This window comes from Trachemys scripta, chromosome 22 (assembly GCF_013100865.1).
Source record: "Trachemys scripta elegans isolate TJP31775 chromosome 22, CAS_Tse_1.0, whole genome shotgun sequence".
NCBI lineage: Eukaryota > Metazoa > Chordata > Testudines > Emydidae > Trachemys > Trachemys scripta.
In genome coordinates this window covers 5687613-5714382 of record NC_048319.1, presented here as the reverse complement: position 1 = coordinate 5714382, position 26770 = coordinate 5687613, and the positions used below count along the sequence as shown (strand labels likewise).

The 26770-nt window shown below is 56.6% G+C and overlaps 1 protein-coding gene across 2 annotated transcripts in view; it reads left to right on the top strand.

Moving 5' to 3' along the window:
* The window catches only part of PALM (paralemmin), a 73985-nt gene extending 54086 nt beyond the window's left edge, over nt 1-19899 (top strand). The window contains exons 5-9 of one of the 2 annotated variants that reach the window (XM_034755611.1): nt 741-858; nt 3404-3425; nt 4148-4210; nt 9242-9373; nt 13607-19899. In XM_034755611.1, coding sequence (XP_034611502.1) covers nt 741-858; nt 3404-3425; nt 4148-4210; nt 9242-9373; nt 13607-14223 — 952 coding nt within the window. In that variant the 3' untranslated portion in view covers nt 14224-19899. The remainder of the gene's footprint in view (nt 1-740; nt 859-3403; nt 3426-4147; nt 4211-9241; nt 9374-13606) is intronic. The other variant, XM_034755612.1, reaches the window with a different exon arrangement.
* The last annotated feature ends 6871 nt before the right edge of the window (nt 19900-26770 follow it).

Genomic DNA, 26770 nt, shown 5'->3' with positions numbered 1-26770 from the left:
TGTGTCGTACGATCACCAGATGGGCAAGATCGGTGCCCTCTGCTTCGTATCCGGAGCCTGATTCTCCTTGCGTTTACACCAGTGTCCGTCCTTTGGCTTCCATGAGTTACAGCGGGTTTGCAACGGAGGAAGGGCCCCATTGAGAGCCAACAAAAGGACTCCCGTTGGCTTCAGTGAGCTTTGGCTCAGATCATATATGAGAATCGGGCCTCGGTGGGGAGGCGGTGTAGGGGCAGAGCATTGTGGGCACTTGGGGGAAGAGCAAGGCTGCCGTAGGTCAAGATCGCAGTGCAAGAAGGCAGTGGGGTGCAGTGGGTAGAGCAGAGGGGGCTGGGAGCCAGAACTCCTGGCTTCTATCCCCAGTGCTGGGGGGGGGAGTGGGGTCTAGTGGGTAGAGCAGAGGGGGCTGGGAGGCGGGAGCTTTACCTGTGAACTCTGAACTCTCCCAACGATTTGCACCAGAGGAGCTGGTCCTCTGCCTTTCTTTTGGTTCTCTCCCTCCACCTCCCTTTGCTCCCAGGACAAGCTGGCGGGGTGGGGCCTTTGGAGGGGGGAGGGGGGCTGATCTTTGCCTGGATAACATAACCAGGCATTTCGCTCTCAGATTCCCGGGGGGGGGGGGTCTCTCTTGTACTTGGCTCCTTTGAGACTGGTTGGGCTGGCCCTGGGGGCTGTGGAGGGAAAGCCCATGCTGCCCCCTCCCATTGCACGCTGCTCAGCAGCCGAACTCTGTCTTCCAGGTTGGAGAAGGAGCTGGAGATTCTGGAGAACGGGGACTCGGCGCCTCCCACCAAGGAGAAGCTGGGGAAGGAGGTCGCGGTGACAGCAAAGGAGGAGAAAGCAGCAAACACACAGAAGGTCAGGAGGAGGGGAAAACTTAGCCCTGGCTGGCCTCAAAACCTTCCCTTAAAGAGGTCAGTTCCATTAACCCCCTAGAGAACCGCGGAGCCCAGAATAGCAACGGTATCTCCATGCAGGGGCCCGCCCACTGCACAGGTTGGCATAGAGCGGCTGGGCGGTTAAAGGGATACCCCGGGAAAGCATCTCTGACTGTTCCCTTGAGACAGCAGGGACAGAACCAGCTGCCTCCGTTTACCCTCCGCCACCCTTACCCAAGTCAGGGGTTCTGCTGCTGTAATGCACCGAATGGCCTCGAGTCCCGGGTTTCGGGGTCACGGGCCTGGAATCGGTTCATCTGTCATCGCGTCATACGTGCGTGTAACGGCAGGTGCCCGAGCTGCAGTCAGACATGTGCACATACACGAGGCCCCAGTTTCCCGGCTGCCTTGCGCCGTCGTGTGCCGCCTGGGGGTAAAATACCACCAGATCGGAGTGGCAGCATTGGGTATCCACTCGGTGCGGGTGTCGGGGGCGGTTCTGCTCAGGAGTATTTTGCACGTGCACCGGTGCAAGCCGTGACATGAAAGCAGGCAGGGGCGACTCGGGGATAGGGTATGCAATGCTGCGTGGCTTTATTAACAGGTGAGATCGAAACAGGCGGCAACCAGTGCCTCTTCCCCTGAAAATAACACTAGGGTTACCATATTTCAACACTGAAAAAAGACAACACTCCATGGGGGCCCCGGCCCTGCCCCAACCCCTCCCCTTCCCCACCCTGGCCCCGCCCCAACCCCACCCCCATTCCAACCCCTTCCCCAAAGTCCCTGCCCCAACTCTGCCCCCTCCTCTGAGCACCCCGCATGCCCCCTCCTCCCTCCCGCTCTGATCTTGGTTGGGGGTTGCTAAGTACTTCCCTGCTCCCCACTCGCCCTGCAGCCTCTGTGCCCCCTGCTCCCCATTCGCCCTGCAGCCTCTGTGACCCCTGCTCCCCCTGCAGCCCCTGCACCGCTCCCGCCCCTGCAGCCTCTGTGACCCCCGCTCCCCCCCCGCCCTGCAGCCCCTGCCCCCCCCCCGTCCCTGTAGCCTCTGCACCCCCAGCCTGCCCTGCCCCTGCAGCCTCCATGCCCCCACCTGCCCTACTCCTCCTCACCCCTGCAGCCCCGGCACACGCCACACTCCCCGCCCCACGCCGCAGCCTCCTTCCTGCCGACGCCGCGCACGTTCCCCGGCCTGTCTGTCCCCGCTGGAAATAGCTCCCGCGGCTCCGGGTTCCAAGCCGCGCGGGGCGACGGGGCCGCAGGAAGGGTCCCCCAGTGGCCGGGGGGTCCCCGCCTGCGAGGGAAGCCCGAGCCACTGATTGGGCCCGGCCTCCCCATGGTCCTGCGGGCTCGGCTGAGACGCACGGTCCGCCCGGCCTGCGGGGGCAGCAGCGGCCCCTCCGTCGCCTTCTGCGGCTGCATCCCCCCCCTCCCGCCGCCCGAGCTCGCTACAATGTAGCCGGGCGGCTGGGCTGCGCTGCGGACCCGGCGGGTTATGCCTCCCTATTTTCCCGGCCATGTTCAGCTTTTTGAAAATTCCCCCCGGACGGGGATTAGAGGACCAAAAAGCCGGACATGTCCGGGGAAATCCGGACGTATGGTAACCCTAAATAACGCCCCCGTCTTCCCCAGAGCAGAGCTTTGCCGCCAGCCCACGTCCACCCCTCGAGAAAATCCCCACCCCTCAGCCGCCGCGCTCGGGCCAGCCCCACAGCTCTGCCTAGTGCACCCCTGCCCTGCAATCGCAGAGCTCAGCAAGGACAAGGCCTGCTGGCCAGCGGCCTGTTTGTGTGGTTAATCAGCCGCATGGCCCAGTCTGGCGTGGAAGCAGACGGTTGTTTGCCGGGGCAGCTGCCGTCAGCGGCTGTGCTCAGCCACGCCCCCTGCTGGATCAGAGTGGACACTCCGAGCCCTCCGCACGCCCAGCCCGGCTGATGGGGATGTCAGGCCTCGTGGGGAATTAAAAGGCGATGATTGGCTGGCGTTTGTCACTGGGTGGAAATAATTGTGCTGATGAAGACAGAGAATGCTGGAAAGAAGCTGGAATCCACCTGACTGAGTTCTGCAAATCCATTTGCATTCCTTCACCGCCTGGCTGGGGAGCTCGACCCCGGGTGAAGGACAAGACTCAGTCTAAAGGGGACTCGCTGCTGTTAGCCCTAAAGGGTCTATGACAAGCAGCTGAACGGCCCTGATCCCATCCGTGCACATAGACAGTGGCCAGTTCCGCACTGTATTCCCCTTTCAAAGTGCACCAATTCGGGGCGCTCCATTATCTCTGGTTGCCCGGCCCCCAAGTACTGTGATTTGAGCTAACGAGTCTCAAGCCACATGCTTAGAATGAGACGTACCCGCTGGGTCTGAATGCTGCTGGCTGGCAGCAGTAACTAGAGGAGCAGGGGAGCCGTCTGCTGTTCTGGTGGTTGGATTAGCTAATGCGTGCTCGGCTGGGTGGAGGACTCGGGTGCCAGAGGAGGGCTGGGAGTTAGCAGTGCTACTTGTAACCTCGCCGTTCTGTTTTGCAGACTCCGCTGGGCACAACTAAAGGTGGGTCCTCTCCTGTCTCACCCACACTCCCCTCACTTAGGAGCGAGCTCCCCGGCGCTCCTGCTCTGAGTGGCGGCCTCCTATGCAGGAGAAGCAGAATGTGATGCCCTGGCCTTGCAGCCCTTGGTCCCGCCGCATGGCTGGGCAGCACTCGGGCAGGGTTGGCCGCTGGATGCCAATCGGTGCTGAGCTCCCAGTCGCCTCGCTCTGCAGGGAGTGCATCCCCAGGAGCGGGAATGGCTCCTTCAGTCAGTAGATTCCCCTTTGCTTGAGTGCCACCCAGTCCTGGAAATGCCCCCAGCCCTACGGCTCGGGGTGGGTTGCCGAAGTCAGTCACCCACCTTACCAACCCCCCCTTCTCCTCTCTCCATTAAACCCAGGGGCAACAGTTATCAGCCGTCTCTGACTGCACCTGCTTTCTGCAGGGTGAACTAGGAGCTGACCTAAGGCACGAAAGCCCATTTGCAGAGGGCAACAGCCTCCCCGGTGGTGGGAAGTGCCTCCTCCCAGCTCCCCAGGGCGCGGGGTCGAAGGGGCGAGCTGGATGCTTGTTGCTGTTGCAAGCCTGTGTTGATCACCTGGCCCGTCCCCTTGTGGTGGACGTCATGGAGCAGGGCATGGGGCGTGGCTAGGAGCAGGGCATGGTGGGAACAGGGCATGTCCCCTGCTACAACAGGTCACCTGGATAGAGAAGTCATTGTTTTTCCTCTTCTTTCCCAAAGCGGAGCAGAAGATCTCCAACAGCCCCATGAAGTCGGTGGAGGGCACTGACATGATGAAGGCAGGTACGTACGTCGCCTCTTGTCCCGGGGAGGATGCTGGAGTCCTACTGCCCCATGGTACTTAGCGCTGGATGGGGGCAGGATGCCGTGGGGCTACACCAGGGTCGTGCTGTCTCGGAAGAGAAAATCGCAGCAAAGCCGCAGTGCTCAGAGCACGGTTGCAGGTGTCTATCAGCGGGAGTTGGGGACAGGGGTGTATGGCACGGGGATCAGGGATAGGGTTAGGGTTAGGAATGTGCAGGGTAGGGTTGGGGTGTTCGGCCAGGTAGGTTGAGGTTATTGGTGTCCATCACCTGGGCTTAGAATTGCAGACAGCCATTAATTTGATGGTCCATCGATACAAGTCGTACGCTCTGCACGTGGAACCGTTCCCCGGGGGAAGGACATGCGAAGGCCCCTGATGCCAGCCAGATCCTATTAGGGGCAGGCTGAAATCCGCCTTGTACCAGGCAGTCAGCACTTGGAGCAGTGCTGGGTACCCAGTGTCTGGTGCATCCAAGGGTTGTACCCCAGGGAAACGTGAGTCACGCACTTCTCACGTGAGACACGGGGTCGCCCCATGCAGTGCTGGGCGCACGGCCCCGTGCGTTAAAGACACACTGGAAGAGTTTCCCTCTTAGCCCATTTCCTGGCTCTGTATCTGGTACGGCACTCGAGTTACCAGGGAGAGTCACCTTCCATGCACGCTCCCCCTCCCCTCAATCAAAGCCAGTTGGCTGGCTGAATCTTTATTTGATTCAGTCCCTCGTGTTGTGGCTTCTTGAGTTTTATCCGAGATCTAGTGTAGCTGCCAATCCAGCCTCTTGTAGCCAATCCTGCAGGGACCGGCCTGTGGGGACACATACACACCCCCTGCACATCGCATCTTTGGCCTCTGCCCTGGCGTGGCTATAGATTAGGTGATCATGGACCCTGGCCCAGGACGCGCTGACTCCCCAGAGGCTGAGGGGACTCCGCCCCAGGAGTGTCATTTCAGAAAAATTCAGGGAGGCCAGGGGGCAAAACTGCGCCGGCACAGAGACCATTATCTGTGATTGTCAGTCTGGGAGAGGGAGTGGAAGACAGAATAGAGCCTATAGGCTTAGGAAAGGTTGGAGGAGGGGCAAACCAAGGTATTGCAAACTCCCCCCCTCCCCTTGCCCAATAGCACATGATGCCCCTGCTCAGCACCGTGCAGGATTGTGACCCTAATGGGGCATTTCAATCGCTAAGGACTGTGCTGCTCAAAACCCATTGTAGCAAGGCTTCACCGGGGCTGGTCCCTGCCTCAGTTTCCCCTCCCTCCAGGCCCACAGTCCTTTATGAGGGCTTCGCCTTGCTGGGGCCCCTTATGCAGCAGGCTCCTGCTTCCCGCAGGGATCTCTTTGAGGCCTCCTGCCTGGGAGCTCTGGAGAGCTGTCACTTGCCCTTGTCCCAGCCAGCTCCCTCCCCAGGCCCTCTGCCCAGCAGCTCATCCGGCCCTCCAGTTCCTTTGGGCCTCTCCCTGGACTTCCCCCCCCACACACTATACTCACGCTGCCACTTAGCTCTTCCAGTAGGCCTAGTTCTACGTCTCTTGCTCCCATCACCTGATCCCCTGTCCTCATTCCTGTCCCCTGGGACGGTGGGTTACACCTGGTAGAGGCCAGGTTGTGCCTCGGCCTTTTAAAGGGCCAGCTCCCCCTGTACCACTCTCATAAAGCAGACCCCACGCTTTTCCACGCTGTGTCGTCACGTAGCAAAGGTGAGCTCCGCAGGTGGGTCCGACTGAACCGAACGGAACAGCGTGAGTAAATTCTATGGCCCAGACCCTCGAAGGTGCGGAGGTGCCGAACTTCCACTGAAATCAATGGGAGTTTGGTGTCACAAGACCTATGAGGATCTGAGCCGGTAGTCTTGTTCTGGTCTCTAGTGGAGGTGGGTCTGTGATTTTCCCCTCGGGAAGACGGTTGTCTCAGGAAACGAAGACACCGAAAATTCAAAGTGTTGGAGCTGTTTCCATTTTGCAGGGCTTGAAAGGGATCCATTTGCCACCAAAATCTTTGGTGCTTTTCAAAACGGTTACAGAATATTTTGTTTCCCAAAAATACTTGGCCTTGGCGGCTTTTCTTTTTTTAACTGAAAACCAGGTTTTGGGTAAATGAAAAATGTCAATAATGATCATGCTTAAAAATACCAATTAAAAACACCCCCGGAAAATTTTGTGCAAGACAGAGACTTTTTGACCATGTAGAAAATTTTTTTTTGCAAAAATTTCAGTTTAAAAAAAATGCCATTTTTCCATGTAAAAAAAAGGAGGGGCAAAGAATGCCAACCACCCTATGAGCGAGGAAAGGGGCTTTCCCAGCCCTCCTGTTGCAGTGCATGCGTGTATTAAAGTCGCAATAAGTGACGCTGCTCACCAGGTTCTGTTTAACAGTAATTAGGGACTGGCTCAAATCTGAAACCCTTCAGCCTTTGGGAACGCTGGCTCTCCATAGAGCTGGGTGACATTTTTAATGAGAATAGTTTTGCTCCTCCCCCCCAAAATTGGAAATGTCAAAATGTTTCCGTTTTTTGTTTCAGAGAGACGTTTCTTTTCAGAATTTACCTAAAGGTATTTTTAAGAAAATTACAAACATTTCCCAAAAGCCAAACAAAAAAAACCTTTGTTTTGGGTCGATCCGAAACGTTTTGTTCCATCTTAAATGAAATGTTTTTGTTTTTCTCTTGCATCAAGAAAAACAGAACATTTTTCAGTTTGGTTCAATGTGAAGCAATTGTTAAATCAAGCTTGGCTGGTTTTCTGATCACTCTGCTCTAGGAATTGGTTGGGGGCAGTTCTCTGGTCAGACACGATCACAGGCCTGGTCAGACACGATCACAATGCTCCCTTCTGGCCTTGCAATCTAGGAATCTAGGAACAATTACTCAGTTCAGCCACCAAACCGAAAAATCGGTTATTTGCCCAGTCCTAGATTTGGCTGTGAATCCAGACGTTGAGCCCAACTCTAATAACTATTAGAAGTCTGACCCACAGCTCCTTCTATGCAGGATTGGCTCAAGCTTTCGGTTGTATGTCTCTGCCATCTGGCAATTACCCCCAAGGGCGCAGGGAAGATGGAACTCAGAACTTGAGCGAGTTTGTATCTCCGAAAAGCAGGCGGACGGGCCCCTGCCCATGGGATGGGCAAAGGCCAGGCCACTCCACGGTGGGCTAGCTGTGCCGTAGCTCCAAAAGCATTGCTGTGAATTTCGATCCCCGACACCGACCAGACATAAAGACGACACGGCTATTTCTGAACTGCGTCCACTGGGGCCATTTCACCCATGTGTAGCTACCGGGCCAACCCCAGCCCTGCTTTGCGTGAATGAGCTACACCTTGAGTCCTACCACGCAGTACGGTCGAGCTAATGCCAGGAACAATCCAAGCCACAGCCCCAGAACCTCTGCCTTCCAGAGTCGAGATACTCGTTAACTACACGCTTGTTACATACATGTAAACCCACTTAATGTCAAGTGCGATCCATACAGCTCGATTGCTTTCCAAGCCCCAGGCGGAAATGTTATTTATATAATCTTAGATGCTGTTTCTGGCCTTACCCTTTTACCCTCTTATTATTTGAAATCACGCTGCAGCTGCACTTGTTTGGGTTGCCTGTGGATAGAAATCCCCTTACGTTCCCTTGGGTTGATTTCTTTCTTTCTTTGCCTCCTGCTCCTTGTGGCTTGTTGGCTCAGAGGGAAGGACACGTTGATTCATAGCATGGCTCGTCTAACCCCCCAACGCAGCACAGCAGCCTGGCTGCTTAGAGAAAGCCGGCTGGCTAATCTAACGGCTGCTTGCAAGCTTGGAGCGCTTAGCAGCACGGATCTCCGTAGGTCCATCCCGCCATTCTGCTGGTGCTCTGGCGTTTGCAGGTTAAGTACAACGGGGCTTAGCAACGTTGCATGAAAGGGAAGCTACATTCCTGTTGCAAATGATTTCCTTTAGCCCGGTGAGTATGGATCAAACCTCAGAGTCCAAGTTAGAGTCCACGGCTCCATCGGGGAGCTACCAAGACAAGGGGACAGAGCAGGCCTCAGAGTTCAGGTGTAGCATGCGAGAGCTGGGTACGAGGCGTTCTCAGCGTCAAAGTGCCAGAGGAGAGCAGACGAGCCCAAAGCCAGGAAGCGCTGCACAGATGCCAGTGGCTCTACGCCATTTTCCGCCAGCTGAGAACCTGTCCCAGGGCCTGATTCTCCACCGCCTTGCGCCTTGCGTTGTCACGGACGCCTGCGCAAAGCAGGGGGGGGGACACCCTCCCAGCCGCGGGAGTGGGGAATTCCAGCTGGGGGAGTGTTTTGCACCCACTTTGCACAGGGGAGAACAATGCCACAGAGGGCAGTTGGGCTCCTGGGGCTCGCTGTTCATTGGAGAAGCCGAGCCCTGCGCGTCTTTGATTCATATCTGCTCAGTGGACTGACGGAAACAACTCCTAGATTCTCTTCTGCCTCCTGCCTCCATCCGAGAGATCAGAGAGCAGGCGCTTTCCTGCCGTTCTTACGACAGCTGAATTTGGAAGTTGGGGTTTTTACTAAATGTACAAAACCGGAGTGAGGGTCAGATCCCTGCTCAGAGTCCTTGGCGGGGCCTGATCCTGCTGGCCAGTGGCGAGAGGTGAGCTAGACCCATCCCTCAGCTCTCTGGACAGAGAGGTGACAATGGAAGCAGTTCTCTGTCCACAATGTCTCATCAGCTACCAAGAGGGGAGACCAAACAGCCCCAGAGGTAAGGGAGCTCACGGCAGCACTGGGATGGCCCAGGCGCTAAGGATGCTCGAAGGTAATGTACATCCGGCTAGGAAGGCTGTGCCCGGGACGTAGGGGCTGCCTGCCACGCACTCCCTGCTGGAACGCACACTGCCGCTTCTCCCCACCTAACATCTCCGAGCTCGCCCACTGGCACCCCCTCCTCTCCATCACGTGCCCCCTTCCCCCCCCCGCGCTAGCTGCCTGCTTCTGAGTGCTGGAGCCTCGTAGCGGGGTGGGAGCCGGGGGCTGGTTTAACTCTCACTGTCCTGTTTGTATCCCAGCCATGTACTCAGTGGAGATCACAGTGGAGAAGGACAGAGTAACTGGCAAGACCAAAGTCCTATCCAGCACCACCCTGCTCCCCAAGAATCATTGCCTGCAGGGGGTCAAGGTGTACGAGGATGAGATGAAAGGTACGGGCCCAAAGAGCGTCCCTCCCTCCCCAGGCATCCTGGAGGCCAAAAGGGAGGTGAAGGGAGAAGGTGGCTGTAGGCACGGCCGGAGGAGCAGCAGTGACCGTTCGCTGCTGTCTACCGCTCTCCAGCTTTCCTGGGGACTGGCAGACGGACCCCTGCCCCAGCTGCGGTGGGTCATTGGCACCACCTACTCAGGGTTAGTAGCTAACAGCCGCCACACCCTGCGTCCCCGCCCAATACCCAGCGCCATGTTGCTCTCCTGGAACCAGTAGATTCAATCTGCAAGCCCCTGGAGAACAGTAAGGTTCTAAGGAAAGCCAGCATGGATTTGTCAAGAACAAATCAAGCCAAACCAAGGTGGGTGCACAACTGCTTGGAAAAACTGTGCTCAGAGGGTCGTGCTCAATGGTTTGCTGTCAAACTGGGAGGGCGTCTTTAGCGGCATCCCGCAGGGCCAGCTCTGGGTCCGGCACTAGGCAATAGTTTCATGAATGCCTTGGGTAATGGAGTGGAGGGCATGCTGATAAAACTTGCAGATGACATCAAGCTGGGAGGGGTTGCAAGCACTTTGGAGGACAGGCTTAGAATTCAAAATGATCTTGAGAAATAGGAGAATTGCTCTGAATTCAACAGGAGGAAATCCAGCAAAGACAAGTGCAAAGTACTTCATTTTGGAAGGAAAAATCAAATGCACACCCACAAAACGGGGAATAAATGGTGAGGAATAGTACTGCTGAAAGGGATCTGGGGGTCCTAGTGGATCACACATTGAATATGAGTCAACAATGTGGTGCAGCTGTGAAAAAGGCTGTTCTCATTCTGGGGTGTGTTAACTGGAGTGTCGGGTGTAGGACACGGGAGGTGATTGTCCTGCTCCACTTGACCTTGATGAGGCTTCATTTGTGTCCAATTCTGGGCACCCCATTTTAGGAAAGATGTGGACAAATTGGAGAGAGTCCAGAGGAGCAACAAAAATTATGAAAGGTTCAGAAAACCTCCCTATGGGGAAAGGTTCGCGAAACTGGGCACCTTTAGTCTTGAGAAAAGACGAGAGAGAGAAGATCTGATAACGATCTTCAAATATGTAAAGGGCTGGTATACAGAGGCTGGTGATCAGTTCTTCTCCATGTCCACTGAAGATAGGACAAGAAAGGAATGGGCTTAATCTTCAGCATGGGAGATTTAGGTTCGATATTAGGAAAAACTTTCTAATTATAAGCGGAGTTAAGCTCTGGACCAGGCTTCCAAGGGAGGCTGGGAAATCCCCGTCATGGGAGGTTTTTAAGAACAGGTTGGCGGAACCCCGGTCAGGGATGGTCTAGCTGTAATTGGTCCTGTCTCAGCACAGAGGGCTGGTCTTAATGACCTCTGGAGATCCCTTCTGGTCCTGCATTGCTCTGATTCGCTCTCTCTCTCGTTGGAGGATGTTAGATAAGCGCTTTCATGTCCCAGGGTGGCCCCAGGAAATGGAGGAAAGATTCATAGGATGCATGACATAGTCTCGAGTTGATGCATCGGCGTGTGTGGGAGGTAACATTGTTTAGGTCGAAGCTGTGTGGTGCCGTGGCTTGGATGCTGGACTCTGGGTCCAGTTCAGGCCCTGGCTCTGCTACTTAATTTGTGCGACCTTGGGCAAGTTGCTTTCCCTGCCCTGTGCCTCAGTTTCCCTAGTGTGTGAAATGGGGGCTAATAAGACCTGACTTCCTGTGTTACCTTGCTTTCTCGTTGAGCGCCTCCATGACTGCAGCTATCTTTTGCCTTTTGTGTTGGGCCACAGCATCAGCTGACAGCCGCTTCCTGGGATTGTGAGCGGATAGCAAGATTCATAGATTCATAGATTCATAGATTCTAGGACTGGAAGGGACCTCGAGAGGTCATCGAGTCCAGTCCCCTGCCCGCATGGCAGGACCAAATACTGTCTAGACCATCCCTGATAGACATTTATCTAACCTACTCTTAAATATCTCCAGAGATGGAGATTCCACAACCTCCCTAGGCAATTTATTCCAGTGTTTAACCACCCTGACAGTTAGGAACTTTTTCCTAATGTCCAACCTAGACCTCCCTTGCTGCAGTTTAAACCCATTGCTTCTTGTTCTATCCTTAGAGGCTAAGAGGGTGGTGCGCTATCGGAACTCCTTAGTGATTTGCTGCAATCTTCCCCTCGCCCCTTCCCAATGCAGCAATTTGCCAAGGCTGCTGGGACAAATGCCCCAGAGTGGCAGAAGCCGCGTGGATTGCTGGGCAAGGCAGCTGAGGTGTGATGGGAGGGATGTTCAGACTCTTTCGGTCAAGTGCAGCTTTGATCTTGTTTGTCGCCCGGCGGGTGCAGGGAGGCATTGGGGCTGACACAAGCGAAGGCACCTTTAAAAGTCGCTTCGCCCCTTGTAGCGTTCAGCAGATGTTGGGAGATCAGTTTACAAACGATGGGCAAACACAACCCCATTTTCAGTGAACATCAATCCCCATGAATGGCTCTTATCGAGGATGTGCTGCGACCTTCCCTGTTCCATTGGTAACCGACACTGGCCCACACCTACTCCACACACTGGGCTTGGACATGTGTTCTGCTTAGCTAGGTTGGTAACAGCATCTCCACGGGATGCCGACAGGAGCTCTGAGCTTGGGGCTCCCCTGGTATGTGGACTGCTATTTTTGCTCTGATCAAGTGCTTTGGGTTTCTCTCCTGGCCTGTCCCAGGAGCTGTGTGTGGGTTGCACTATTTTGCTGCCTTGCCTCGGCTAAGCAGCACGCACCCTTGGCTGCTGGGAAAAGATGCACCAAGCTAGCCACATAAGAAACAGCAGAGCCACCTTCCCTGGGGATAACAGGGCATCACCACCAGGGGGGAATCAAACCCAAATGCCTGAGTATGGAGCAGTAGCGCCACCTAGTGGCTGCGTATACTAATCTCAGGGGTGGGGATTCTTTCTTACAGATGTCCCAGGTTGTCATCCCTGTACTGAGGATGATCTAGATCAGGGGTCTCAAACACGCAGCCCGGGGTCCGCATGTGGCCCGCAGGGTTGTTTTCTGCGGCCCGCAAGCTCCTTGTGGCCCCCCTGCCCCCCCCCAGCGTTTACCTAGAGCGGCTCCAGCCCGACGTGCACCGGGGCAGGGCAGGCTCCCTGCCTGCCCTGCCCCCGCGCCGCTCCAGGAAGCGGCCGGAACGTGGGAAAGGGGGGCACAGGACTCTGTGTGTTGCTCTTGCTTCAGGCACCGCCCCCAGCAGCTCCCATTGGCCGCGGTTCCCCATTCCCGGCCAATGGGAGCTGCTGGGGGTGGTGCCTGAAGCAACAGCAACACACAGACCCCTGTGCCCCTCCTCCCCCAAGTTCTGGCCACTTCCTAGAGCAGCGTGGGGACAGGCAGGCAGGGAGCCTGCCCTGCCCCCGGTGCACGTCAGGCTGGAGCCCGCCCCCCGAACCTCTCCTGCAGCCGAACCCTCTGCCCTGAGCCCCTGCCACACCCCACACCCCTCCTGCACCCCCTGGGAACAGGAAGAAGGCAGAGTTGGGGTGGGGATTTCGGGGAAGGGGTTGGAATGGGGGCGGGGCCTCATGGAAGGGGTGGAGTGGGGGCAGGGCCGAGGGCAGCGTGGGGGAGGTGTCAGTAATGCGGCCCTCGGGACAATGTACTAGTCCTCACGTGGCCCTCATGGTCATTTGACTTTGAGACCCCTGGTCTAGATTATGCCTGTGGATGTATCCTAGCTGACCAATTCCAGGACTGGTGGTTTCCTGTTTAAAGGGTTTTTTCCTTTGTGGGTGCCCAGTGGGATCTGTCCCAAGCACTGCTTTAGAAGCCATTGGTTCTCGTCACCTGACTGTAGATGGGGGTTTGCTGGAATAATTCCCTGGACAGTAGCAAGTGCTGATCTGGGAGTGTCACTGGATGACAACCACCATTTCTGGTGACTGGGTCGAGGGTGCAGCAAACAGCGGAGTGTGGGGCGTGTCTGCCTCTCTGAAGGGCCAAAAACTGCCTGATCCAGAAGGGGAGTTCTGGGTGTGGGTCAGATCCTAAACCAAGAGGCGTCCAGCTCCAGATGGGGGCGATAATGTGAGATTAGCTCCATAGATTCCTGCCGTCTGAAATCTAAGCCCCCCAGCCCTGGCTTGGTTCTGCCTACCCCAGATCCAGGCACCACCTCTCATCTCTAGACCAGCCTGGCACAGGCCCCCTTGGCCTTCCTCTGAGCCCTCACTGTCTTCTCTGTCTCTCCCGCAGTGGTGCACGCGGTCCACATGGAGGATGGCGCCATTGAGAACGGGGTGCACCCTCTCAGCTCCTCTGAGGTGGATGAGCTGATCCACAAGGCAGATGAGGCGAACCTGAGTGAGGCCTGCCGGAGGGACTCCAAGGCCAAGGAGCGCGAAGAGGCCAAGAAGGGGGGTCCCGGGAGCAACCTGCCCAGCCAGAATACCACGCCCCGGAAGGAGATCACTGGGGTGCAAGCCAAGCCAGTGGACAGCCCAAGAATCCTGGCCTCTGGTGAAGGGGCAGAACCTAGCAAAGAGCAACCGGTCACCATGATCTTCATGGGCTACCAGAACGTGGAGGACGAGAACGAGACCAAAAAAGTGCTGGGCCTGGGGGGCACCATCAAGGCCGAGCTGGTGGTGATCGAAGATGCCGACAAGCCAGCAGCGGCTGGAGCGGCAGACTGCACGGGCAAGGACCACGCCCCACCCAACGGCAGCACCGTGGAGCCCGTGGCCGCCCTGCCGCAGAAGGAAGACAGCCAGGTCGGGGAGAAGCCAGGGGCCAACGACACGGATCCCAAGGGGGCCGATCAGGACCTAGACATGAAGAAACACCGTTGCAAATGCTGCACGGTGATGTGAAACGTCGGCCGGCTCCTTTTGACCTCCCCTCATTGTACAGCCAAAAAGGACTGCCCCCCATCTTCTGTTCCCCTGTCCCTCATAGTTCGCTAGGTTCCACAAACTCCAAGTGACACAGTATTTTATTTACTTACCAGACACAACTTCTTTTTCTTAAGAGACTGGGGAAACAAATGCAGTGTTTGTAAAGTGTATAATAGGCAGCACCATCTCCCGGCCGCGGCATCGCTCGTCTGACGTCCGCTTCCATGCAATACGCCAACGGCGCTGAATATTATATTTATTATACACGCTTATTTTTTTCCCCCTGCCTTTGTCTCTCCCCCCTGCTCCCCTGTGCCATGGTGGGGTTTCTCAGAGCTCCTCAGCCCACCGGGGATGGCCATCAAGGAACTCTCCCGCCTGTAGGACTCCCGTTTTTTTAATTGTACTGATGGCTTTCCCCCTCGTTAAATGACACCCTCCTCTGTTATCCGAAGGATGCTGGAGCTGATCTCACTGATGGGGGGGGCTCAGGAGAGGGTCATAGGACTAAGACGCCTCCTTAGATGGTTCTTCAAGAACTGACTGTTGTTAGGACTTTCTTTCCGGCCTCCTGGAAGGGGAAGGAGGGAGGCCACCTACGTCCCAGCAACGGGCCACGGTTTAGAAACACCTGTATCATCTTGATAAGGCCACAGCCCAGCCGACAGAGCCCGCCTGTCCAGCGGCAGCTTAACTATCCCCCTCACCCCGGGTTTGTTCCGACGACAGGTCTGGGGACACCCGACAAGTCACAGACACAGCGCCCCAAACCACAGCTCCACAAGAAGTTTGAAGCAGAGGTTTCGGCCGGCACGTGAGCTGCTGGGCCGAACTTAAATTTGGCCTGACCTTGCTGCTTAGAGTTTTTAAGCACTGACCCGAGCCTTCAAACCAGCCACAAGAGGGACTGTTTCTGCCGCAAAAGGAAAAGGACACTCCCCGGAGTCCGTGTGTGACGTTCCAACACCACTTGGCCAAGGTCCGTGGGGGTGGGCTGTGAGATGGACCTGTTGTTTCAACACCTAAAGTTGATAGTTCCTGTGGTGCCAGGGGCAACGTGCCGCTCCAGAAAAATGCAGCGGCGTAAAAAATAAACAGATCCCTGCTGGATTTCCAGGCAGCAGAATCAGTCATTCTGGAGTCACTCCTTCTCTGAAGGAACTTCTATGTCCGGCACTCACAGTGGTGACCACAAGCCTTAAGGTACTTTATTGACCCTGCTGGTTTGAATGCCGGAACCGGGGCCTATCAGCTCCCACACCCCTGTGATGTCATGTCTTCTGCTGTTTTCTACAGAAGAGCGGCTCCTTCATTTCTTAGCTGGCTTTTCTCTGTTGGAATGACAAGGCCGTGAGGGAGCGAGGTGGTTGGAAGGACATTGACTGCGTCTCCCCTTGCATGAACTTTTCCCTTGTAGACGCCGTGCCGGTAAGGAGATCAGCCACTGAGCTATTGACCGAGATGCTCCCAGCCCTGGACGGTGGGTGAAATTGGAAGAGGTTGGCCCAAGTCTTGGCCAGCGGGAGAAGGGACTGCTCGTCGGCAGTTCTGGAGTGTTGTTCTGAACATGTTCGTGGTCATTAAATTGTGGAGCCCTGGTTAGCCACAGGTAGGGCCCTCGTCCCCTGTCAGCACCTCCACCCACTCAGCACCGGCAGCCCCATAGCATCAGTGCTGTCGCCTTCCCGGTCCAGGGCAGCCCTCCCACGTCTGGACAAAGTCTGAGCCCTCCAATCCCTTGGCATGTCCTCACTCGAGCGTGCCCTGCCAGATGCCCCATTGCTGCACGGGTGGGGGCATTATGATTTGCCTTTGGCGCCACCTAGTGGCATTGATGGGTCCCCTCGAGCCAGGTGTTTATTCAGCACATTTGGCCCAGGCAAAGCAAAACGGTTTTCACTTGGTGGCCAAGGAGCCCAGCAAGGGACCCGACAAATGGCTTTGAAGGGGGGCAGAGTTTGGCAGCTGCCTCAATTGCTTAGAGACACCCCTAAACCCAGGCCCCCGTTCTGCCCTCCTTGAAACCTAGGCAGGCCTGGTGACACTAATGGGGTTGCACCAGCTGTACCTGAAAGCAGAATTCACCCCTCCCCCAAGTAAAGCGATGGGGCTGGATTCTACTCTCGGCTACCCGCTGACTGTTGTGGGTCTGCCCCAGAGCTCGGGGACTCCTCTGGGGGTCGCTCACAGAGGTTTCCAGCCTCAGAATATCTTTATTCTTGAACTGTGTTATGCTGACGGAGGGCACCTGGCTTTTAAAGCAGTGAAGCGAGTGGTGATGCTGTGATCAGCGTTAGTTCTTTTGCTGCTCCTGGTTCGAGTCTGTAGCTGGCCACTGGGCCCCAGCCCCCTCCAGGGAGCATCTGGTTCTTCTCTGGGCTGACGTCCGTTCTCGGGAACACCTCGCGAGGGAGCTCTTCAGAACAGAGGCCTCCCTGATCCCTAATCGCTTTCCTTGCATCCACTGACCCGGGAGGCAGTTCTGCTCCGCAACAGCCAGATTCGCCAGGATGCTGCAAGTCCCCCAAAGGCAGCTTGTTGGCTCGCTGCCTTTGGGCCCTCCTCGGAGGTCCTTTAAAGGGTTCCCTAGGGGAGGCAATGGGAGTACATTGTCTGCCTGCAAGAACGTTCCTGGAACGCTCACGCGTGGACAAACGTGTGCTCCGTGCAGGACAAACCCCATGCAGCAGAACAAATCAAGCAATGGGCCATGACCCGGGGGCGCCATTAGAATGCAGGCTCGGTGCTAGAGGTAAGACTTCCCGGCTAGACAGACAACGCTCCCGGGTGTGGGTCTCAGGTCTCCTTTGCCGTGAAATAGGACGAGCTGTAGGGTTAGTGGTAGGACTAGAGATTGGAGCTTGTGCAAGGAAAAGCTAGCGCTCAATTAGTGTTTGGTTCAGGACGACAGAGTCAGGGATGCATTGGGGCTGGGTCATTCATCTGCAGTGACTCATTTATCGATACGACGTTAGACCTTTTTTCCCACGCCCCAGATAGACCTTATTACAGATTGGCTCGTTACTGGAAACAGTTCGACGAACGCTCAGTGAAAACGCTCCGGGAACTTGGCATTAAGCAGAACGTCGGGTTGCAGGCCGGAGTCTTTGGTATCGCCTCTGCTCTCCAGCTGGAGTGTTGAAATTCGTTACGAGCGGGGACGAGGGAAGGGATTTGAGGAGGTGCCCCTGGGAACGCTTCCTGCACGGAGCACATGTTTGTACGCGCGTGAGCGTCCCAGGAACGTTCTTGCAGACAGACAAACACCAAAGCTTTTGGGCGTGTTCACGGAAATCACGCCAAACGCCCTCAAGGTCAAGTTGGGGCCAGATCCCCATCTTGAGTAAGTCAGCCCAGTTCCATTGACTCCAGTGGATTTACGCCTTCGGAGGGCCTGGCCCTGGGAGTTGAGGAATGCTTTTTATTTGTTGAAAATGTTCGCCCGGCTCTAGACGCTATGGGGCCAGATTCTCACCTGATGTAAATGGGAAGCCAATGGTGTTACACCAATTTATGCCACGTGTGTGGTGCATCAGTGCCAGCTCCGCCATCTTTATACCAGGTCGGTCAGTTAATGGGTATGTGATAAAAGTGTGGGGAGGTGGCTCTGTGCTCCCTTGGTTTTCACCCTGTTCTCTCACATCATCCTTAGAGGCTGATCTCACCCAGGTAGCAAGAGCATCTTCTGCCCAGGCATGCAGGTCCTGAAGGGGGACGTCATCCTGGCTTCTCTGTTATGTGAAAATTACCACTGGGCAAGATTAACCACACGTGCCCTGTAGGCTTAACTGGACTCGGCAGGTGCCGAGGCTACTTGCTGTCCCTCTGCAGAGGGGTAAATTTCACCCTAATGTGATGTCTCAAGGATTAACCAAAGATCAGGCCCCTGATTGCACACAATGGTCTCCCCCTCCTCCCTCCCCCCGCGATTTGTGTAGCCTTCGCTGTTAGAGCGTTTCCCCTGCCGCGCAGCTTGAAAGGTTCCCGTGCTCGGTGTCGCCCCACGGCTACTCCATGCTGCACCCAGCTGTGGTTTTCGCACCCTTCCACTACGTGTCGGCGGTTCTCATCCCTGGCGTTAGCCCTTGTTCGGTCAGTCGGCCGGAGAGGACTTGGGGTCCTGGAGAAGGTCATGGAGCACAACACACGTAGCAGCCTGCGTGCCCATGAAAATATACCCACCCGGGGCCGTGCCCATGGAAAAATACCAACCCAGGGCCATGCCCATTCTTCCTCCTAGCTCCACTGACTTTGAGAGGGAAGTGAAGCTGGCCCCCAAATAGAAACCAAGGGGTTAAAAAGTATGTGCCCACACGCGCGCGCACACACACACACACACAGGGGGACATCACGACTTGAAGCCTTGATCAACAGTGAATAAATGTTACAACATTTCCAGGCTTCTCACGTTCCTGTTCAAAGATTCTCGTAGCGGGAGGAGGGCCGGGTCCAGAGAAGCAGATCCCAGTTAGTCACTTGCTATTTTTCCACTAGGCTGGCCAGTTCTCTTCGGTCCGTGACAATCATTTCTCCAGGGGTAGACGGAGGCCGACGCTTTCCTCTCCGTGCTCAGCCTCCGACCCTTGGCCTTCAAACACAGCAGTATCACAGATGCTTCTCCCCTGGGATTGGGGTATAGACGAGCTTCCCTGTGTGACCCCTGGAAGAGGCACCCGGCTTCCCAGCATTGGGTTTGGTGCAATCCAGGATGGACACTGGCAAAGCTTCACCTGAAGCCGATTCCACCACCCCTCAATTATTTCATTTAACCAATGGTCTTAGCCCCCATGGCTGAGATCTTTGCCGAAGAATAACGTTAAGGACCCTGTAATCATGTCTATTCTCAGGGGGTGAGGGGGTGAAGAGGGGTGTGGCAGGGCGGTGTGAGAGTGACCCAGCTGTACAAAGAGGGACGTTGCCTGCCCGGCTGCCCTTGCCAGGTGCACGTTGTCCTCCTGTAGCCCCTTCCTTGGTCCCGTCCCAACCTGGGGTGGGGCCAGGCTGCGTCCTCTCCTCCACAGCAGGTGGCTGTCGAGAATCAGCCAGCTTCGTGCCACCTACTGGGCGGAGATCTGTCTCCTAGGGCTCCACGGATCCGCCCTTAGTCCGGCCCCGGGAGCTCTTGCTGTTCTGGGGGCAGACCCGCCCCCCAGTCCACACATGGGGCAGATGGGGAGTTACGCTACGGGGCAGACCTCCCCCAGGTTCCAGTTTAGCTCTGGACCCAAGTCAGTCTTAAACCAGGCACCAGCCTAGTCACATAGGACCCGAGTCTGCTCCTGGTGGGCTTTCCGCTGCTGCTGTTAATGGACTCCGGATCGGGCCCTTGATTCCTCAGCTGGACCAGGGGGAGGGGGAGAAAGCAGGTGCCCAGCACATTCTGAATGGGAGACTGGTGTGCAGCCCCCTCCTCTAGCCCCTTTCCCCCACATCTGCCTGGCCCCTTCCCAGCCGGTGTGTGTACAGGGCGGTCCCTCTGTGAGTCCACACCCACCGCCCCCCCCCCTTCCTCCCCGCCCCCCGCTGCGTGACTCGGCTGAAGTGCACTTCCCGTGCTCCTGTGCTTTTTAATTGTGACGAGCCGTTTGAAGTTACAGCCCCGTTGTTTGTAATACACCCGAACTAAGCCAATAAACTGTGTGACTAATCAGACAGATGCCTCCGCCCTCTGCTTTGGGGCCAGCCCCAGAGGCCCGCGTGGGGAGATGGGACGTCACCCTGGATTCTTCGCCACCCTGGTTCTTGCATGGAAGCATCCCGTAGGGTGACCAGATGTCCTGATTTTATAGGGACAGTTCCGATTTTTGGATCTTTTTCTTATATAGGCTCCTATTTCCCCCCCACCCTCTGTCCCAATTTTTCACACTTGCTGTCTGGTCACCTGTAGTGGGGTGGTCACCCCACTCCTGCCCAGAGGGGTTAAAACAGCCTGGAGAGGGCTGCAGCTGGGAAAAGGCTGATTGGGGAAGCAGCCACAGGTGGGGCCACGCCCCAATCAGACTGCGGCTGGCCCTATAAGAGGGCCGAGGGCCAGAGACTGGAAAAGAGATTCTCTCTCTAGCTTTGTGAGAGAGAAGGACCTGGCTGCTGGGAAGCCAAGGAGGGGACCTAGGGCGGTGCAGTGCTGGGGAAGGGCAGAGGAAGCTGGGGAGCTCCAGGCTAGCTAAGTCCCAGGCTGCAGGCCAAGCTAAGGGCCCACAAAAGGGTACTAGGGCTGCAGAGGGGCAGCCCAGATATAGGTGGGGATAGGGGATAGGGGTTCCCCTGGGGGGGGAGACCCAGACAGAGGGTACCGCGGTGGGCAGAACCCCTGGGCAAAGGGCACCGGGGTCCGGGAGGGACAAGGGGCCAGCGGCAGGCGAGACATCAACCGGCCTGTAGAGGGCGCTCCAGGCTGGAAAGAGCTAATGCCCTGGAGGACCAGCAGGAGGCGCCGCGCCAGTGAGTCGTTGCCCCACCACATCACCCTAAGCGTCCAAGGGCTCAATCGCAGGATTTGCATCAAAGGCTGAGAGGCACAGTAAAGTGTGGGGGGCCATATAAGTACTATAGATAGAGGGGTGTGTATGGGGATGGATGGATGGATGGGTGTGTTTAGGGGTTTTTCCCTTCCCCTGGTTTTTGTCACGCAGACAGGAAGCAGAAGACCAGAAGTCCGAAGTGCAGGCAATGCGATGTTTATTGGCATTCGTTTCAAGCAAGCATACGCATAGCTCTGACGAGGACGCTTCAGTCAGGGACAGGCCTTTCTTTGGCCCTTTAGTGTTTCTGATGCTTCCCCCGCCCTTGTTCCTCCCAACTGGTTGCTTGACCTTCTCTCGGGAGCGGCGTTTGAGGCAGGACTGTCCTTCAAGTGTTCGCTGGTATATTTACACTCCCACCCTGCCCAGCAACACTTTAGCTCTATCATCTGTTTTCACCCCATCTGCTTGCGGGCAGGTGTACCACTCCGTGTCTTTGTTCACACATATTGGTAAGAATAGAAAAGTATCAAATGTCAAATGGGCAAACAAGACCCAAAATTCTCTCTCCGGCAAATATACAGGCCTGAATATTAACACTCCGAACAGGATGGATGTGTATGGAGATGGATGGATGGATGGATAGATGGGGCATGTATGGGGATGGATTGATGGGTAATGTATGGGGATGGATGGATAGATGGGGCATGTATGGGGAGGGAGGGATGGATAGAGGGGTGTGTGTGGGGATGGATGGGTGTGTATGGAGATGGATGGATAGATGAGGCGTGTATGGGAATGGATAGATAGATGGGTAATGTATGGGGAGGGAGGGATGGATAGAGGGGTGCTTATGGGGATGGATAAATGGGTGTGTATGGAGATGGATGGATGGATAGATAGAGGGATGTGTATGGAAATAGATGGATTTCAAACCATGCCCCCTCCTTTGGATCAGGATTTTGGTGCAGGCCATTACACCCATCACCCCATCTTGAGCCACAAAGAGGATAATGACCTACTACTGCTACCAGCCAAGGGGGTAACTCTTGTAGCTCAGCTGGCAGAGGTGCATGCTGAAGCGCCTGGGTTCAAATCCCATGGGGGTGGGAGGTCCATGCCATGGATCGGACCCTTTCCCAAGCTAACGTCCCCTCCTCAGATCATTGAGATGGAAATGGCCTGTTAGTTCCCCTCCTCTGTCTCCTGCAGGGTCTCTGCATGATGGTCTCCTGCTAAGGGCCATGTCTGGCCTCGCATGGAGCATTGGGTCTTCATGAGAGGCAACTCCCCAGCCTGGGCTAGCCCTGTGACTGTGCCAAAGCCTCCAACAAGGGAGAGCGCTAGGTAGGTAAGGAAGTGGGCATCAGGAGGGGAAGGATAATACAGACCTTAATCTCCTTTCTATGCAGATAACGATCTAGGCGCACAAGAAGGGGAACCATGCTGACCAGCTGGGAAGCCATTAGCTGCTGGCAGCGACAGCCGCCCCACGCCCCATTAGTGCTGACGGCAGATCTGCTGGAGCGATGCTGGTATTTCCAGCCGCTTGTGCACGGTCTCTGGTTAAAAAGGAAGCGGGGAGGGACAGTCTGTCTCTTGTGAAATGGGGAGCAGAATAAACTGGGAGCTAGGGGCATAGCAGGATAAGTATCTGCATAGATCCCGCAAGCTCTTTGCATGCTCTGTGGGGAGCTTTTTTGGCAGGGTGGGGCTTACTGGCTTGGATCCTGGGGGTGTTTGTCTCGTCTGAGCAGCAGGCTACGGGGAGGGTAAGGGAAGCGTTCCCCACCACATCGCTCGCTGCTCCCTCACCTGTGCTGGGCTTTTCAACAGCCGCTGCACCCCACCCCAGAGGTGGCTGCATGTCAGAAGTTGGAGAAGTTAACCCCGATCTGTTGCTTCATGAGGATGGCCACGATAGGGGTTGTGAGGCTTCACTGGTATGGTCTATAGCGTGACCATGACTTGAGCTCCGTGGCTGGAGGGCGCTAGAAAGATGCTAAGCGTGGTGACAAGTCCATGGGCTCACTATGCTGTGTGTCACAGTGGGGCCCGAATGTGTCTCCTTCTCTTGTGTCAGCACTAGGCCCCCACCGATTTGAGCTCAAGGAGAATCCCCAATTGCTGCCGGCAGTATAGGGTGTATGACACACACCGAGAGTTAAGCATCCCTGATTCTGTCCAGTAGAGGACAATGGTGCCACCTACATGCTAGCCACTTCATGACACACATTACATTTTCCTTGGGTGATCTAGGCTGGGGCGTCCTGTCCAACTTCTCCTGCTCTTCCCTTCCCTTGGGGGCTCGGGGTGAAAGAGGATGCGCCGGGCTCTGGCTTTTCCTGTCCTGGTGCAGAACTTTCCTGCATCCCTTTTTATCCTGATGATTTGTTTGTTCCAGCCCGGGGGGAGGGGGAAGGGGGTTGTTGTCGATGCTAAAGCCCTTCCTTTGATCAGCAACATTCCCATGGTCTCACTGTCAGCACCCCTCTGCCCCATTGTCTGCCCTTCCCTACAGCACCCGGGCTGGCATTTCCACTGTCAGCTCCTGGGCCTCTGCCCAGCCATCAGCTATTGTTGTCTGCAAATCCCGGTAAAGCCCGGCTTTAGCTGACAGATGGTCCAGAACCTCAGGCCTGCCGAGTCCTGCAGCTGCAGACTGAGGGCCGCAGGGCCGTGATCCTGGAGGCACCGGACCCCCTGCCCCCCCATGGGACTCCCCAGAGATGCTCCCCTACAGCAGGTGGGTGACTATCCGGTGCAGCAGGGCAGGGCAGGGGATCCGTCTGGCTATTACTGCTCTGAAATGGTTTAAGATCCGGTGTGTCCATCCGGCTGGGCTGGGCTGCTCCCGGGTGGCAGGGTCGGGGATGGGGGGGCGGGCAGAAGTATGTGGGGAGCTCTTCCATTTGGCTTCTGCCACCTCTCGGCCCAGGAGACCTGGCTCCTGTCTTCATTGCAGGGCGTTGCCAGAGCCCCTCTGCCCCAGCACGGAAGAAGAAGCCTCCGTCCTTGGCTAGTTCTGCCGGGCTCCTGCAGTGTCCGGACAGAGCTGGAGTCCCCAGATGCACCAGGGACTGCAGAAGGGAGCTGCCCGTGGAGCCTGATCCTGCAGGGGGCTGGGCACTGGCAGGGCGCTCAGCACCCCCATGGGATTGAGCTACGCTGTCGGGATGGGCAGCCCGGTGAGCTTGCCCACCTCTTCGCACCGGCTGATCCCTGCCAGCAGGAGACGCTGACCAAGGAAGCCGGGCTCCTAGGAGCCCTGTGGAAAGGGAGCTGCTCTAACCTGGCTGGGAAGAGGGGCGTTCTGGGGAACCCTGCTTTAGCTGTGATTACCCTCGCTAAGCAGGGAGGAGCCTGGAGCCAAACCCAGACCAGCCCCTCGCCCCAAACTCTGGGGGTGACTTTCCCAGTGGCCCAAATCCAAACCCAACTTTTGGGGGGGACTCAACCCCAAATCCAGTTCCACCTTTTGCAAATGGCCCCTTGTCTTCAGAACGGGCTGAAGCCAAACCCAATTCTGAAAACATTGGGGGGGAGGAGGGGTTCAAAAGCCAGAGCTGGCCCCTGCCCCCCGCTGGAGCCAAAGCGGGCCTCTGGCTAGCCGGAAAGCAACGTGGCAGGTGGCAGGGGCCAGCCCTGATATCGGCGATCCCAGAGCACTGCACCAGCCCCAGCGGCCTAGTGGGTGGGGCACAGTGCTGCCAATCCGCTGCACTTCTGCCGGGTGACCTTGGACATGCGCTGCCCCGCTCTGTGCCTCGGTTTCCCCAGTCACAGGATTGGCTAATGCAGCTGCCCCTCTGCCGCATGCTGAGGCCAGAGGACTGGGACGGTGCACTGTACCAGGAGCTCAGTCCGCACCCACCCGCCCCAGTGTCTATTCCTGAGGCTCTAACGGGAGGCCAGGCAGCTGCCCGAGGGTGTCAGTGAACTGAGCAGGGCCACAGCCGAATACAAAGTGACTGGATGAAACAGGGGAAAGCAGCTGCAGTTTGGACTGTGCCCTGTGCGAGAAGCACGCGGGGAAGCTGGTTGGGCCCTGTCACGCGATGTAACCCCACTGCAGGCTGGGACCTGCTGGAAGAATACAATCAAACACGGTGGAGGGGATGGAGAGCCGGGGTCGGAGTGGTGAGGCCGGAAAAGCCCCTCCAGGCTGTGACAGGAATGACAGACGAGGCCTCCTCGTTCTTACTGAGTCTGGGTTTATCTTGAAGGGAAAAAACAGCTCAAATAGGTGCCGGGCTGCAGCCGCGATAGGACTCCCGCGTGAACAGCCCGGGAGAGCGATTGGCTGGATCCTAGACCCTGCCTTTGCCACGCTCAGTTCTGTTCTATTCCCTTCCCGCCCTGGACAGCTGAACCTCCCCGACGGGCTGATCTCCTGGGATTTCCAGTCCAGCTCGTTCCCCGCAGCAGCAGAAACCTTCCCTAAAGGGGCCTGGTTTCCTGCTCTCCTCAGCGGGAGGCAATGGGCCCTTTGCCTGAGCAAGGACTGCAGGATCCAGCCAGATTTCCAACCTGGAGCAGCTTCGTCCCCGAGTCCCTGCCCTGAGCGTGACAAATCACTGAGGTCCCTCCTTCCCTGGGGGAGCTACACTGATCCATACATGGCTACCCCTTTCCTCAGACGGCAACTACAGATCCGCCTGCCAGCCCCTGGACACAAGGCTCACGCAGGCACTTCTGGTGCAACAAAAAGCATCCTGTCGGCTGCCCCGATCTCTTTTCCCCCTGGGCCAGACTTGGCACAGCGCCGCCAGCTCCACACTGGTCCCGCCCCAAATCAGGGGCTGCAACTGCTGGCACAGGCGACAGTTGCCTTGGGGGCTGCCCGGAATTGTGCCCCTGCTTCAGCAGCCTCTGGACGCACCTGGTGTTGCCAACTCGTGCGATTTTTCTAAGGAGTCCCGCAACGCTGGGATGTTTTCCTTGCAGCCCCAGCTCCTGGAGTCCTGGGATTATGGGAGATTCTCCACTTTCATTGGAACAAATGTCCATTCCTAGCCCTCCAGCCTCCAGAACTGTGACCCCGACACACACACACACACACACACACACACACACATACACACACACACACACGGAGGTTCAGAGAGCGCAGAAGGCAAATAAAAGGAACCCCCACTTTTATTACTGCTTTAAAATGGTGTGATTTTTAAGCCAATCTCATGATTTGGGGGCAGGCCAGACTCTCGGTTTTTCAACGCCAGAGGCTGGCAATAGCTCATCTCTGGCCCTGTTCATCCTTTGGCCATCTATGGCTCCTTCTCCTCCAAACTGCTCCTGGCCTAGAGCAGGGCTTCTCTAGCCGTCTTCCCAACCCGTGGGGTCCTCCTAAGCACGCTCAGGCTAGCTAGCCTGCCAGTGACCCACGCAGACCCTGTGTATGGTAAAGGCCGGACGCCAGTGGGTAAGAACACCACAGAGGCGCCGCCGCATTCTCCAGCGCTTTCAGTTTCACTTTGCAACCCCTTTCGAGAGGCCTTTGCATTTCCTGGAACTCGACACACACAGAGCAAAGGTCAGTGGTGCAATCTCTGGGTTTTGCTTGGCACCAGCAAGGCTGCAAACAGCCATGGGTCCAGCACTTACCTTCTGCTGAGCCGGGCTCGGCCTGCTGTCCGGGCCCTGAACCCAGAAGTAAAGGCTCCTCTCAGCTAGGGTCAGACGCTCCCTAGAGCTCCCTCAATCCTCCGGAGTTTCAGCCCCCCATCCGCACCCCATTGTCCTGGGCGCCTCATGTCCTGCTCTGCCAACGCATCTCGGTTCTGACCAACAGTACCCCTGGCCAGTCCAGCCCTGGACTTCGGAGCCGGACGCTCTTGGCTCTGCAGTGGCTTTCTGATGTCGACAGATGTCCACTGGCTTGAGGATGAGAAAGTCCCAGCTGCTCCCACCCTCTTCTATCACCTTTCTTCCGACTGTTTCCAGCCAGGCGAAATCACATCACGGCAAAGTGTGACGTCGCGGCCGGTTGTTTCTTGTGCTGCACGATCCAAGCGCCGTCTGCCCACTGGGCCATCTAGAGAAGGCCGCTGGTTGTAACCAAG